The sequence below is a fragment of the Mirounga angustirostris genome, unplaced genomic scaffold, assembly GCF_029215605.1.
Source record: "Mirounga angustirostris isolate CCGP_5_RB_7025 unplaced genomic scaffold, mMirAng1.0.hap1 SCAF_5, whole genome shotgun sequence".
Classification (NCBI taxonomy): domain Eukaryota; kingdom Metazoa; phylum Chordata; class Mammalia; order Carnivora; family Phocidae; genus Mirounga; species Mirounga angustirostris.
This window is the reverse complement of record NW_026991713.1, coordinates 83,865,688-83,878,711: the sequence shown is the minus strand read 5'-3', so window position 1 is coordinate 83,878,711 and position 13,024 is coordinate 83,865,688. Positions and strand designations below refer to the sequence as shown.

At 37.7% G+C, this 13,024-nt stretch overlaps 1 protein-coding gene across 11 annotated transcripts in view; it reads right to left on the bottom strand.

Annotated features, from left to right (window-relative positions):
• The window catches only part of ABCC9 (ATP binding cassette subfamily C member 9), a 154,938-nt gene that overhangs the window by 10,308 nt on the left and 131,606 nt on the right, over window positions 1-13,024 (bottom strand). For all 11 annotated transcript variants that reach the window (XM_045873770.3, XM_045873768.3, XM_045873767.3 and 8 more), the window contains 6 exons: window positions 8,015-8,116; window positions 7,303-7,423; window positions 5,698-5,828; window positions 4,897-4,975; window positions 2,879-2,987; window positions 1,247-1,350 (listed from right to left, as the gene is read on the bottom strand). In XM_045873770.3, coding sequence (XP_045729726.1) covers window positions 1,247-1,350; window positions 2,879-2,987; window positions 4,897-4,975; window positions 5,698-5,828; window positions 7,303-7,423; window positions 8,015-8,116 — 646 coding nt within the window. The remainder of the gene's footprint in view (window positions 1-1,246; window positions 1,351-2,878; window positions 2,988-4,896; window positions 4,976-5,697; window positions 5,829-7,302; window positions 7,424-8,014; window positions 8,117-13,024) is intronic.

The following is a 13,024-nucleotide window of genomic DNA, read 5'->3' as shown; positions in this document are numbered from 1 at the left end:
TAGGAGGTTTGTTTAACGCCAGCGGGCTCAGAGGAGAGTGGTCTCCAAACGTCTGAGCCCCAAGCACAAACAAAGGGGGCAATTTATACACTTCTACTTCTGCATACTTGGCACTTTTGGCGCATGCGCAAAGCAGGGCAGGGAGAAGAACCCAGATTGGTGCATTCGGGAAGCAGAGCAGGGAAAAGAACCCAGAAGAGCCCTGGGGCAAGGACTGGGACTCTCTCACTGGCTCTGTCGGCTGTCTTAGGACATAGATTTTCCTTATCAAAGGAAGCAAAAGTCCAAAATTATAGATATTCATCATTTTTATGAATTAAAGACCGCATTGTGTACTTTCTGTTGTTTTGTTTTGTTAATCTTTAATTATTCATGTTGTTGTTTTATTCTGTCATCAGTTATTTGCCAGAAATTGTCTACCTCTGGGACTAAATTTATATCTGATTGTTTGAGTACATGTTTTATCTCTTACACAGGTGGCTAAAACTGAGGTTGTAGCAAGGTCATAGAAAATAATGTCTTCACAAAATTATGTCACATAAATATAAGGAATAGGCCCTACTGGCAACAAAGAAAGTGGCTGCCAATGTGGAGAAACTGCCTGCTCCTACATGGTACCGACTACTCTGAACCTAGTAGCCTCTTCAATCCTCCTACCCATTTACTGGGAGTCAGGGGTCATGTCAATCACATGAGTAGAATGACCACAGGGAAATATTCTGATTCAAATGACCTGTACCACTTGGGCGCCTGGGTGGCTTAGTCAGTTAAGCATCCGACTCTTGATTTCAGCTCAGGTCATGATCTCAGGGTCATGAGATGGAGCCTGCTTGAGATTCTCTCTCTCCCCCTGCCCCTCCTCCCCCACTCACCCTCTTGTGCCCTCTCTCTCAATAAAATAAAATAAAATAAAATAAAATAAAATAAAATAAAATAAAATAAAATAAAATAAAATAAAATAAAATAAAATAAAATAAAATAAAACTGTACCACTAAAAGTGAAAAGACTGAAGAGTTAAATGTATTAACTGGAATATTTTGGAGTGTTCATATAGAACAGAATTTGTTATAAGTTTCATCCTCTGGCATCCTATGCAAAAACATTAGATTTTGAAGTATCCTAATGACCTTTTGGAGATTAAGTTTAAAGGGACTTAACATGAATTATGTGATTTTAGCATAAAATATAGAGATATATAGAATTAATTGCATATGTAAAAATAAGTGTATTCTCTAGAAAATATACCTAGACCTCCTGGTAGGGATTTGACCATATTCTTCAGCTGAGCAATTTCTAGAGCTTCCCAGAGTCTGTCGTCTGTGCATTTACACTCTGGATCTAAATTAAATCTGTAGGGGAAAAAAAATAAGTTATTTAGTCAATAAATACATACGTTTGCTTATTGCTGTTCTTTCCTTAAATATATAAGTTCCATTTGTTTTGGTTATTGCTATATCCCTAATACCTAGAACAGTGCTCAGGATAGAGCAGGCATTCAATTCATGTTGGATGAATAAATGAATGACCTTAATGTTATGAAAAATGTTTTCCAAAGATACAATTAGTAAGTTTATATGCAAGATATGACATGATAAAATTCATTATGTGGATTTATCCACTTTGATATATTTAATGTAACTTGAATAGTGTCTAGCAAAGTGTTTTTACAGAACCAATGATTATACGGGAACACGCAATGCTGTCTTAGATGAGCTGTGCTGCACCAACCACAATAGTAGTAAATCTAAATAGTAAATCTACCGGGACATGTAAATTCACTATGGCGTTTCTAAATAACTGCATACATCCGCAACTTTCAATTAAAGTGATTTTACAGCTGAATATTGAGCAATCTTACGTCCATTTTCTCTTCAAGACAAAAGGAGGTGGCAATATTTCTTTGTAATTAAGGTAGAGGAGGGGAGCAAGAGAGAACAAAAGATGGATGCATTGAGAGACATGACCTGGTGGTTAATGCCATGGTGGACTCTGGGAATCAGACAAACTCTACCACTTACTAAGTGTATGAACTTGAACCAGTTAGAGCTTCTCTGACTTTCAAAATGCTCATATGTAAAATGAGGATAATAATATGTATACTAGAGCAGTGCTTTGAGGATTTGATGAGACAATATATTTAAAGCACTTAGCAGGTAGTAGATACTGCTTTTTTTTTTTTTTTTTTTTTTTTACTCTGGGAAACCATAAACCAGGCATGGAGAAGATTGTAGCAGCTTCTTAAAAGCAATTTTGGCTGAAAGAAAAATTATGAGGGATGGGGGAATCAAGGGATTAACCAAACTCAATATTGCTGAGCCCAAGCCAGACACATAGTGATAGGCAGGATATCTGTAGGGTAGAACACCTTAGAAATGTCTGCCAAGAATCATTGCCCCAGGGGCACCTGGGTGGCTCAGTTGTTAAGCATCTGCCTTAGGCCCAAGGTCATGATCCCAGGGTCCTGGGATAGAGCCCCACGTCAGACTCCCAGCTCAGTGGGGAGTCTGCTTCTCTCTCTCCCTCTCCCACTCCCCCTGCTTGTGTTCCCTCTCTCGCTGTGTCTCTCTCTGTCAAATAAATAAATAAAATCTTAAAAAAAAAAAAAAAAAGAATCACTGCCCCAAGTACTGAGGAAGAAGTGACTTTTGTGGAGTCAAATTGAAAGAGCAGAGCTCCTGGAATAAATAAAGGACTGGCCTCTGTAGAGGTTAATTTAGCAACTCTAGGGTTGACCAGAATTGTTGACTAGAATATTCCTTCTTATCATCCTGAAAATGTCTTTCACACCTACCTGAAAAACAGTTCTGAGTAAAACTCTCCTATGAGCCAAAAGGTAAATCCTGAGACATTCGGGTTTCTATCGAATACATCACCTACCTAATAGAACCACTGAATAGTATTGGATCCTGCAAAATGATTGAAAGTCTAGAACGTAGTGTGTGCAGTGGTAGTTTTGAAATGTCTATCCCATCAATGACAATCTTTCCTGTTAAACAGAAACAAAAAATTGCAGGCATTTAGTAAAATCAAAAGTAAAATAATATTTGTTTACAAATTGAAAGTACCTTCCTAGTTCAGGGTTTATCAGAATATAAAGCTTTCCATTTAACTATTAAAAGCATCATTATGCATTTTTATGAAAAATATACATTTTGGTGGTATGTTCTCTTTCCTATGTATTTTCTCTTAAAGAGATTCTCAGTTTTTATTCAGTTTCCATGGTTCATACAAACCAAAAGTACTTTTTCTCCTTAATGGGTCCTCTCCCTTCCAATATTCCTTTATCCTTGTTCCCTGCTTTATTTTCCTTCACAAGATATTTTATATACATGTACTTATCTTTTTTTATTGTCTCTCTCTCCCAACTAGAATATAAACTCCCTGAAGACAGTGATTTTGTCTAAATTATTCACTCTTTTATTGATTGAACAGGACAGTGTATTGTAAATAAGAAAGGAAATTCTATGACATAGATATCAAATTTTAATGAATTTCTCCATACTGTATTTAGACTTATTAGAGACTTGTGCCATCTTGATATCTTTGACCTCAAATTGATAGATTATTTTAAGATAGATTATGTCACTTTGTGCGAAGACAGTACTGCCATATGAAATGAGTAGGCCAAGCAAAGAATGGCAGGTGGAGTCCCTTTTCCAGCTAGATGTAGATTCAAGAGGAGGCAAGGTGGTCAGCTTAACCTTTCTTTCAGGAATAACACATTATCTATTAAAATCTTAATAGCCTAATGCTAACCAGGAGAATCAGTCATTGATAGTCCACATGGGGCCTGAAAACATGTTTCTGGATTCATAAGGAACAGGCTAATCTAATATGTTCAGTTATAACCGTTTTTGTTTTTTTTTTTTAATGGAAAGTGTCAATCAATTGTCTTTGGATCATGTAACTGACTTATAATGAAAATCCACTGAAATTCCTTAAAGTATCTGTGTATTATTTATTATTACTAGCCATGGAAGAGCAAGCTGCTAACCCAGCGGCTGATGCCTACCTACTCTGCTCCTGAATCTAACCCCCAAGGAGACTGCAATTACTGTAGTTCATCTCTGTTCATAAACTGACCTCTTCACCTCACAGAGCTGTTGTGTAGATTAAGTAATATAAACTGTCAAGTACAATAAAAATGTGAAGTACTATAATCATCATCGCAATCATTTCAGATAATAGTAGGAAGCGCTTCCTGGAGCTGATGATCAAGCACATTGCTGGATCCCCTTTTACTCAAGACGGTTTATGTGCTGGGCTATTTATAGGTTACTTGATAGACTAAATAATGTGACATATTTTCTCTAAAGCAAAGATTAAATTATTCCCATGTATCATGTTATTAATAATTTTGTGGATGAATAAATATTTTTGTATATTGTCAACATGTGCTTGGCACTTAGCAAGTTGCCACCCCACAAAATGTTCAGCATCATTAAACCATGTTATGAAGGTAAGAGTCATGCACCAAAATTAATAATGCAGATTACTTATCTCCTTGCATTTTTTTCCTTTGATGGAAATGGATGTGTTTTTAGTTTGAGCAAAGCAAGACAGACTTCCTTTCTCTCCTTTCCTCTTGAAATGCCACCCACATCTACTGCTGTTCAAAATGGGTGGCTTTGTTTTCATTTTACCAGTTTATTAGAATTCTTTAACAACAATCTCTAGAGCTGAGTTTAGAGCTAATAATTTTATTAGCAATTTTACGTTCATTCTTTACTTCCAGACTGTTGACCTGGGACACCTGCCTCAAATCATGGGTCTCAGGACACAAAGTCCTTATAAATATTTGCTCTTTATTTCTGCAGGATTAGGTAAGTTGATGCCTCACTTTTTTTAAGGAAAAGCACCACATAGCGAATGAGAACATTTAGTTAGTAACTTACCATCAAATATATCCACCATTCTGAAGAAAGCCAGTGATAATGATGATTTCCCGCTACCAGTGCGACCACATATGCCCACCTAAAAAGCAAATGTCACTCAGACAGAAAAGGACTCAGAAAAAAGGCAGAAGATGGGCACAAAGTATTTTTAATTTTGACAAGATACCATGGGGAAACTGTACCTCTATTTAAATAGCTAATAAATCGTCATTCTTTTATTATGAACATTAAGATAAAAACACAGAGTCCTCACCAAATCTTCAATGATTTCATTCTAACTCTTTTTATTTGTATGTGGCTGTGTTGTTTTTCCTTCGTGGCTTAATTTTTGCATTTAGTATATTGTTGGTCTAATAAGTAAGTATTCAATTTTATCTTAGAAGTGATGATTTTATAACAAAAAGTAGACTGGCTCCAATTCTTTTTTGCACATTTTCTCTTCTTAAAGTAGCTAAAACAAATCATTTTGGGACTAAAGCTAGTACAAATGCAAAAGTCCTCAAGGAGATGTCTGATATGGCTGTAAGCCAGAAGCCAGAAATTTGGACAAACACACATATTGTTGATTTTCCTGATCTTCCCGGGAGAATAATGAATGTCAATACAACTTAGAGAACATGTATTTTATCCTGATCCTCTCTCTCTCTTTTCTCTCTATGTAGATAATTTGACTTACAAGTATAGGGAGAATTATGCGAGCCCAGTGAAAATGTACTTGGCTGAATATCTCAAGAGCTTAGATAGTGATCAAGTGGCTCCATCCTCTGATTTGTATGAAACAAATGGCAGTGAATTCCATACCTTTTGCCCTGGTTTGATGTACGCCTTGACATGCTTAAGAACAGGTTTCAGATTATTTTCATATCTGACACATAGGTCATGAATCTTGATCTCTCCTTCCTGTGGCCAATGTTCTGGAACTTGAGAAGGGTCTGGGGGGTGAGGGTGGAGTAGGGGAAGTCAGAGGGAGAAGGAGAGAGGGAGACAGGAAGAGAGGGGGAGAGAGAGGGAGGGAGAGAGAGGGAAGGAAAGAGGGGCAGGAAGAAACATACACATACTTATATACATTTATACATACAAACATATACATATAAAAAATAAATTTTAAGTAATACTGAACCAAATTCTGTGTCTTTTTAAAATTAAAATTACATTCAGAGTAAAGGCCTATTGATTAAGAAATTTCAAAATAGCTTTTGTGTGTGTTTCTTTTGGAAGCATGAACTATCATGTCTTTTCTGTATTCCATCGTTTGGTTCTATTGAAGATAGTTCATCTGCAAATTCATTCATTTGTTCAGTCAGTCATCAAACATTTGAGTGCTTAAAATGAGAAGTGTTGTGCAAGGTGATGGGAATATGGAGATGAAAGACATGCCACAAAGTGCTCCCTGCATCCTGGGGAAGCATCAGGATCTATAGTACTGCATGCAGGGTCACATGATGGAGTCCAACCCAAGGTGCTCTGGGAGCACAGATGGTGGTAACCTGAGAGTTCCAGGAGGGTTTCAAGAGATGGTGCCTGAGATGAGTCTTAAAGGATTAGGGATGGGGAGATTTGTTTCAAATATATATGGAGAGAACAAAGATAAAAAGAAACCTTGGCATGTTGGATAGATGATGAGAGATGAGACCAGGTAGGTGGGCAAGGATCAACTAATGAAGAGTCTAGTGGTCTTAGCTAACTTATCTGGATTTTGTCCTTGAAGACCCAGATAGCTATTGAACGATTTAGGCAAAATAATTCATTTTAAGCATGAAATCTGAATTTAAGAAAGATCATTCCATCTTCAGTATTGAATTTCCTGCCAATTTTATTCTAGCAAAGCTGAGAATCTCAGTAAGAGCCAAGTTTCTTGACATTTAAGTTAATACGATCTTGAGAAAGAGAACACAATAAATAGTTCATAGTGTAGGTTGGTAATGAATGTAATAAAGTCCAAATACTTTTTTTTTTAAAGATTTTATTTATTTATTTGACAGAGAGAGAGAGAGACAGCGAGAGAGAGAACACAAGCAGGGGGAGTGGGAGAGGGAGAAGCAGGCTTCCCGCCGAGCAGGGAGCCCGATGTGGGGCTCGATCCCAGGACTCTGGGATCATGACCTGAGCCGAAGGCAGACGCTTAACGACTGAGCCACCCAGGTGCCCCAAGTCCAAATACTTTTTATAATTCTCTTTAAATATTACTACATAACATCTATTTGGAGTCTGGTCGTATCCCAAACTTTTCAGGCCTAAATAGCCATATCATTTCAGGTATATCTCATAAAGCAAAGCCAAGACAAGAAGGGATTCTTGGATATTAAAGTGGAAAACAAAACCAAAAATGGCAATGTGTCTGACACACAACTAATATTTGTATAAAATAAATATTTAAGTGAAACAAAATAATATTCAGAGCAATACCCATAGTGCCTTCATAGTTCTCAGATTCCATAGTCAAGAAACTGTTCACTTTCTTCACTGCCCCCATCTGGACCTCCAGGTCAGCCAAGTTCCTCACAACCCAGTTCAAATAATTGGTTATCTGTGGCAGGTGACAAAAAGAAATTAACACATTTGAAACGAAGTAACGATCTTTGTAATCACTGGATATTTTAGGATAGGATGACTTGGACAGTTAGTGTATATCATGTGGTACAATTCGTAAGTGCTGCAAGATATCAGAGACCAGGGAGGGTGTCATGGGATAAAATAGGCAAAGGAGGTGTCCACTCTTCTTCAAGGGTCCTCACATGTCAATGATTCGTAAACTGTCCTCTGATTTCCCTGCACAAGTTGAATGTAGCTCTGATTGCACTTATCTCATTTATATTCATATTCATTTTAGTGTCCCCAAATAGGCTGTGAACAAGTTAGGGACAGGGATCTCAAACAGCCTTGGGAGTGCTCTCACCATAGATTTTGAGGAGTTTCTAAAAACCAATTTGCAGTATCAGAACTGAATCCACGCTGCCCTAAAATGCTGGGTTTGGGCCCCAATCTCCTTTTATTTGCAAGATGTCATTTTGTTAAGAATTTCAATCTGCTCCTCTTACATCCATGAATAGGAATCGATAATAACTATAGATAGTACCTTCAACACTACATGAAAAGTGATGTGTTCATCCATACCTACCGTAAGTGCATATAGAAGACCCAAACCCACCAATCCAGAATTGGAAGAGCCGCTGATGGATGCAATAGACGCAGTGAGGACAATGCAAGCTCCCAGATAATCCTAGAAAGGAGCAAGAAAAATCGTTAAAAGATTTTCCTCAAGTTCTTAAACAAAAGATCCCAATTGATTTGGAGAGGTTATCACTAAGACAGTACACATCACTTCTTGTGTGTCCTGTTAAGTTTCCGAGGAACACTACCTAAGATATGGATGAATGCCAACTCACCATATTAAGGCTAGAATGGGCGTAATTCAATGCTCTAATTGTATCCATGCAGAAATGGATTCATAGAAGTTAAATAACTTGCCAGAAATTCAACTGCAATTTGTGGCCCAACCAGTGTCAGACATAGGGTTTCTTTTTCTCCTCCCCTCCCCGCACCCCCCAACAACAGGCCCTTTCTATTGCATTGTGTTGCCAGATAAGTAATTATCTGGGGACTTGATTTACTACCTTAAATTTCATGTGTACTTATATCTGGATTGTGATCTATCTCCCTTGTGCAATACAGTAAGGGCCCTGCAGAAATTTGCATCTGGTTACCTTGTTGAGATTCATATCTAAACTCTTTTCAAATATCTGGGCTCAGAGTCTAGGACATTAAATCTCCAGATTCCATGTAAATAAGAATAAGGGTTATATTTACTCATAAATGGGAAGTGTGGGCCAGTCTTAGAGCATTTGAATTATCTATGGTCTATCAGTGATAAACTCTCCTGTGAAATTTTAAAAATTCATTGAGGTCAGTCTTTAACTCAAATAAGAAACAGGGCACATCTGTCCATTTCTTTTCTTTTTTTTTTTAAAGATTTTATTTATTTATTTGACAGAGAGAGACACAGCGAGAGAGGGAACACAAGCAGGGGGAGTGGGAGAGGGAGAAGCAGGCTCCCCGCAGAGCAGGGAGCCCGATGCGGGACTCAATCCCAGGACCCTGGGATCATGACCTGAGCTGAAGGCAGTCGCTTAACCAACTGAGCCACCCAGGCGCCCTCTTTTCTTTTTTTTAAAAAAGATTTTATTTACTTATTTTAGAGAAAGAGAAAGAGAGAGCACAGGGGGTATGTGGAGGGGCAGAGGGAGAGAGAGAGAGAATCTTAGCACGGTCCATGTCCGACGCTGGGCTCGATCTCACAACCCTGAAATCAAGAGTCGGATTCTTAACCGACTAAGCCACCCAGACACCCCACATCTGTCCATTTTCAAACACTTCTTTCTTCCTCATTTCCCAGCACTTTTAGGCACTGTTCTGTCTTATCAATTGAAAAAGAAATCTTAAAAACTTTTCATGCTGATGAGTCATATATCCTGGAAGCAGGTAGCATTTCAGGCACAAGTACTTCTAGAACTATTTCAAGTTTCATCTCACTTGTGACCTTTTTAGCTAGATATGTCTCTGATCCCTCAAAAAAAAAAAAAAACAACTAATAACTAGGTGATAAGACTTTAATGACTGTAATGGAGTGTTTAACGTGCTGGAGACAACAAATGAAGTTACTCAAGTCAGCTCACATGTGCACATTCCTGCCTCTTTTTAGAACAGATCCAAAGATCCAGCTCTTGAGGAACAATCAATAATCCCAGCCTTGAAATTAGAGATCTGGGCTCAGATGCTGACTTTGCCAATTACCACACAAATAATTTAAACCCCTTTGAAACTCAGTTTCTTTGGAAAATAGAAATGATACCTAATTCAAAGACGTTGAAAGGACTAAAAAAAGATTAAATACCCGTTACATTTCACCACCTCCATGTACCAGGATATCTTTCTTCCTCTGGATGATTTTCAAATGTTTGAAGCAAGCTTAAAAGTTTATGTGCATCATAAAACATCAAAGGTTACAAAGAGGCACTAAAATTTAATTCCATAATGATTTCCACGATCTTTACAAACAATAAAGAAAGGAATCATGCAGAGTTACTCTCTTGAGATAGTAAATTCCCAAGAGGTAGTAAATACTCCTTGGATCGCTTCTTCCAGTCAGATCATGTGTTAACAACTTGTCACATCCCAATTAGACAGTATTTCTTCTTTTTCCCTTTATCTGAAGCAACAACTACATGGCTGCATAATCTAACCAGTCTGGGCCACTCTTACATCTGACAAATGGCAACATGCTCCCCAAATACTTCTAAAATATTTACAGCGATATGAATTTCTCTTCCAGCCCTCTGTGTAAAGTTAACACTTCTGAAGTTATGGCGTAAATTTGTAATTTCTATATCTTTTCTAAAAAGACTCATAAGAAGTTTCTGTGAAGAGTCCCAGAAAGTAAGTTAGTATCAAGGGATACTTGGAGCAAGGCCGTCCCTCCCAGCTTGATATAAAGAAATACACCATTCAGTTTCTGAGAAATTTCTGTGGGTAATATACACATTAAGGATTTGAAACAAGGCACATTTTTATTAATTTCTGTTCTCCACTTCCTCCCAGCTGACCTTATTGGGAAGAGCTTCATTCATTCATACAGTCATATATATATTGGTTCAAGCTTTTTTTAAATTCCACTTAGTTAACACATAGTGTAATATTAGTTTCAGGAGTAGAATTTGGTGATTCATCACTTACATATAGCACCCAGTGCTCATCACAAGTGCCTTCCTTAATGTCCATCACCCATTTAGCCCATCCCCCCTTCCACCTCCCCTCCATCAACCTTCAGGTTGTTCTCTATAGTTAAGTCTGTTTTATGGTTTGCCTCTCTTTTTTTCCCCTATGTTCCTCTGTTTCATTTCTTAAATTCCACATGAGTAAAATCATATGATATTTGTCTTTCGCTGACTGACTTATTTTGCTTAGCATAATACTCTCTAGCTTCATCCACATTGTTGCAAATGGCAAGGTTTCATTCTTTTTTATGGATGAGTAATACTCCATTGTATATAGACACCACATCTTCATCAGTCGATGGACATTTGGGCACTTTCACAATTTGGCTATTGTTGATAATGCTGCTATAAACATCAGGGTGCATGTGTCCCTTCAAATCTGTATTTTTGTATCCTTTGGGTAAATACTTGGTAGTGTAATTCCTGGATCATAGGTTACTTCTATTTTTAACTTTGTGAGGAACCTCCGTACTGTTTTCCAGAGTGGCTGCACCAGCTTGCATTCCCACCAACAGTGTAGGAGGGTTCCCTTTTCTCCGCATCCCCGCCAACATCTGTCATTTCCTGACTTGTTAATTTTAGCCATTCTGACTGGTGTGAGGTGGTATTTCACTGTGGTTTTGATTTGTATTTCCCTGATGCCGAGTGATGTGGAGCATCTTTTCATGTGTCTGATGGCCATCTGGATGTCTTCTTTGGAAAAATGTCTATTCATGTCTTCTGCCCATTTCCTAACTGGATTATTTGTTTTTTGGGTGTTGAGTTTGATAAGTTCTTTATAGATTTTGGATATTAATCCTTTATCAGATATGTCATTTGCAAATACCTTCTCCCATTTTGAAGGTTGCCTTTTAGTTTTGTTGATTGTTTCCTTCGCTGTGCAGAAGCTTTTTATCTTCATGAAGTCCCAATAGTTCATTTTTGCTTTTGTTTCCCTTGCCTCCGGAGACATAGTGTATAGTAAGAAGTTGCTATGGCTGATGTCAAAGAGGTTGCTGCCTGGGTTCTCCTCTAGGATTTTGGTGGTTTCCTGTCTTACATTTAGGTCTTTCATCTATTTTGAATTTATTTTTGTGCATGATGTAAAGAAAGTGGTCCAGTTTCATTCTTCTGCATGTGGCTGTCTAATTTTCCCAACACCATTTGTTGAAGAGTCTGTCTTTTTTCCATTGGATATTCTTTCCTGCTTTGTCGAAGATTAGTTGCCCATTATGTTGTGGGTCCACTTCTGGGTTTTTCTATTCTGTTCCATTGATCTATGTGTCTGTTTTTGTGCCAGTCTCATACTGCCTTGATCACCACAGCTTTGTAATATAATTTGAAGTCCAGAATGGTGATGCCTCCAGCTCTGCTTTTCTTTTTCAAAATTGCATTCTTTTAAAAGTGTAACAATAAAATAATCACTGAGTTTCAAAAAATGGAAATTAGACAGTAGGCTTAATGCAAACATTATAAAAGAAATGTAAAATATTATGCACTCAATCTGCCTCTTTTTTTCTCTTTTTCTCTCTTTCTCTCACACCATTCCCTCATTAAATTGACTATGGAATATTTTATATTGGGGCCTGGATTCACTCATACAGAACTAAATGGTAGATTCAGTTAGATGATAATTTAAATTATTTTCTATTGAATTAAAATGGTAATTTTGGTGATAGATAGTCTTATCCTGGCAATATTGCCAGCAATAGAAGTGAAGAGAGATGAAGGGAGGGAAGGGAGGAGGCTGATGAGTAAGTTTGAGCTAATATATATTTTCTGGCTCTCTTTCACGTGGCTAATGTTTTTAAAACTACTTGAAAGGGGCATCACAATTCCGGACTTCCAGCTCTATTACAAAGCTGTCATCATCAAGACAGTATGGTACTGGCACAAAAACAGACACATAGATCAATGGAACAGAATAGAAAGCCCAGAAATGGACCCTCAACTCTATGGTCAACTAATCTTTGACAAAGTAGGAAAGAATGTCCAATGGAAAAAACTCTCTTCAACAAATGGTGTTGGGAAAATTGAACAGCCACATGCAGAAGAATGAACTGGACCATTTCCTTACACCACACACAAAAATAGACTCCAAATGGTTGAAAGACCTCAATGTGAGACAGGAATCCATCAAAATCCTAAAGGAGAACACAGGCAGCAACCTCTTCGACCTCAACCGCAGCAACTTCTTCCTAGAAACATCTCCAAAGGCAAGGGAAGCAAGGGCAAAAAAGAACTATTGGGACTTCATCAAGATAAAAAGCTTTTTCACAGCAAAAGAAACAGTCAACAAAACCAAAAGACAACCGACAGAATGGAAGAAGATATTTGCAAATGACGTATCAGATAAAGGGCTAGTATCCAAAATCTAT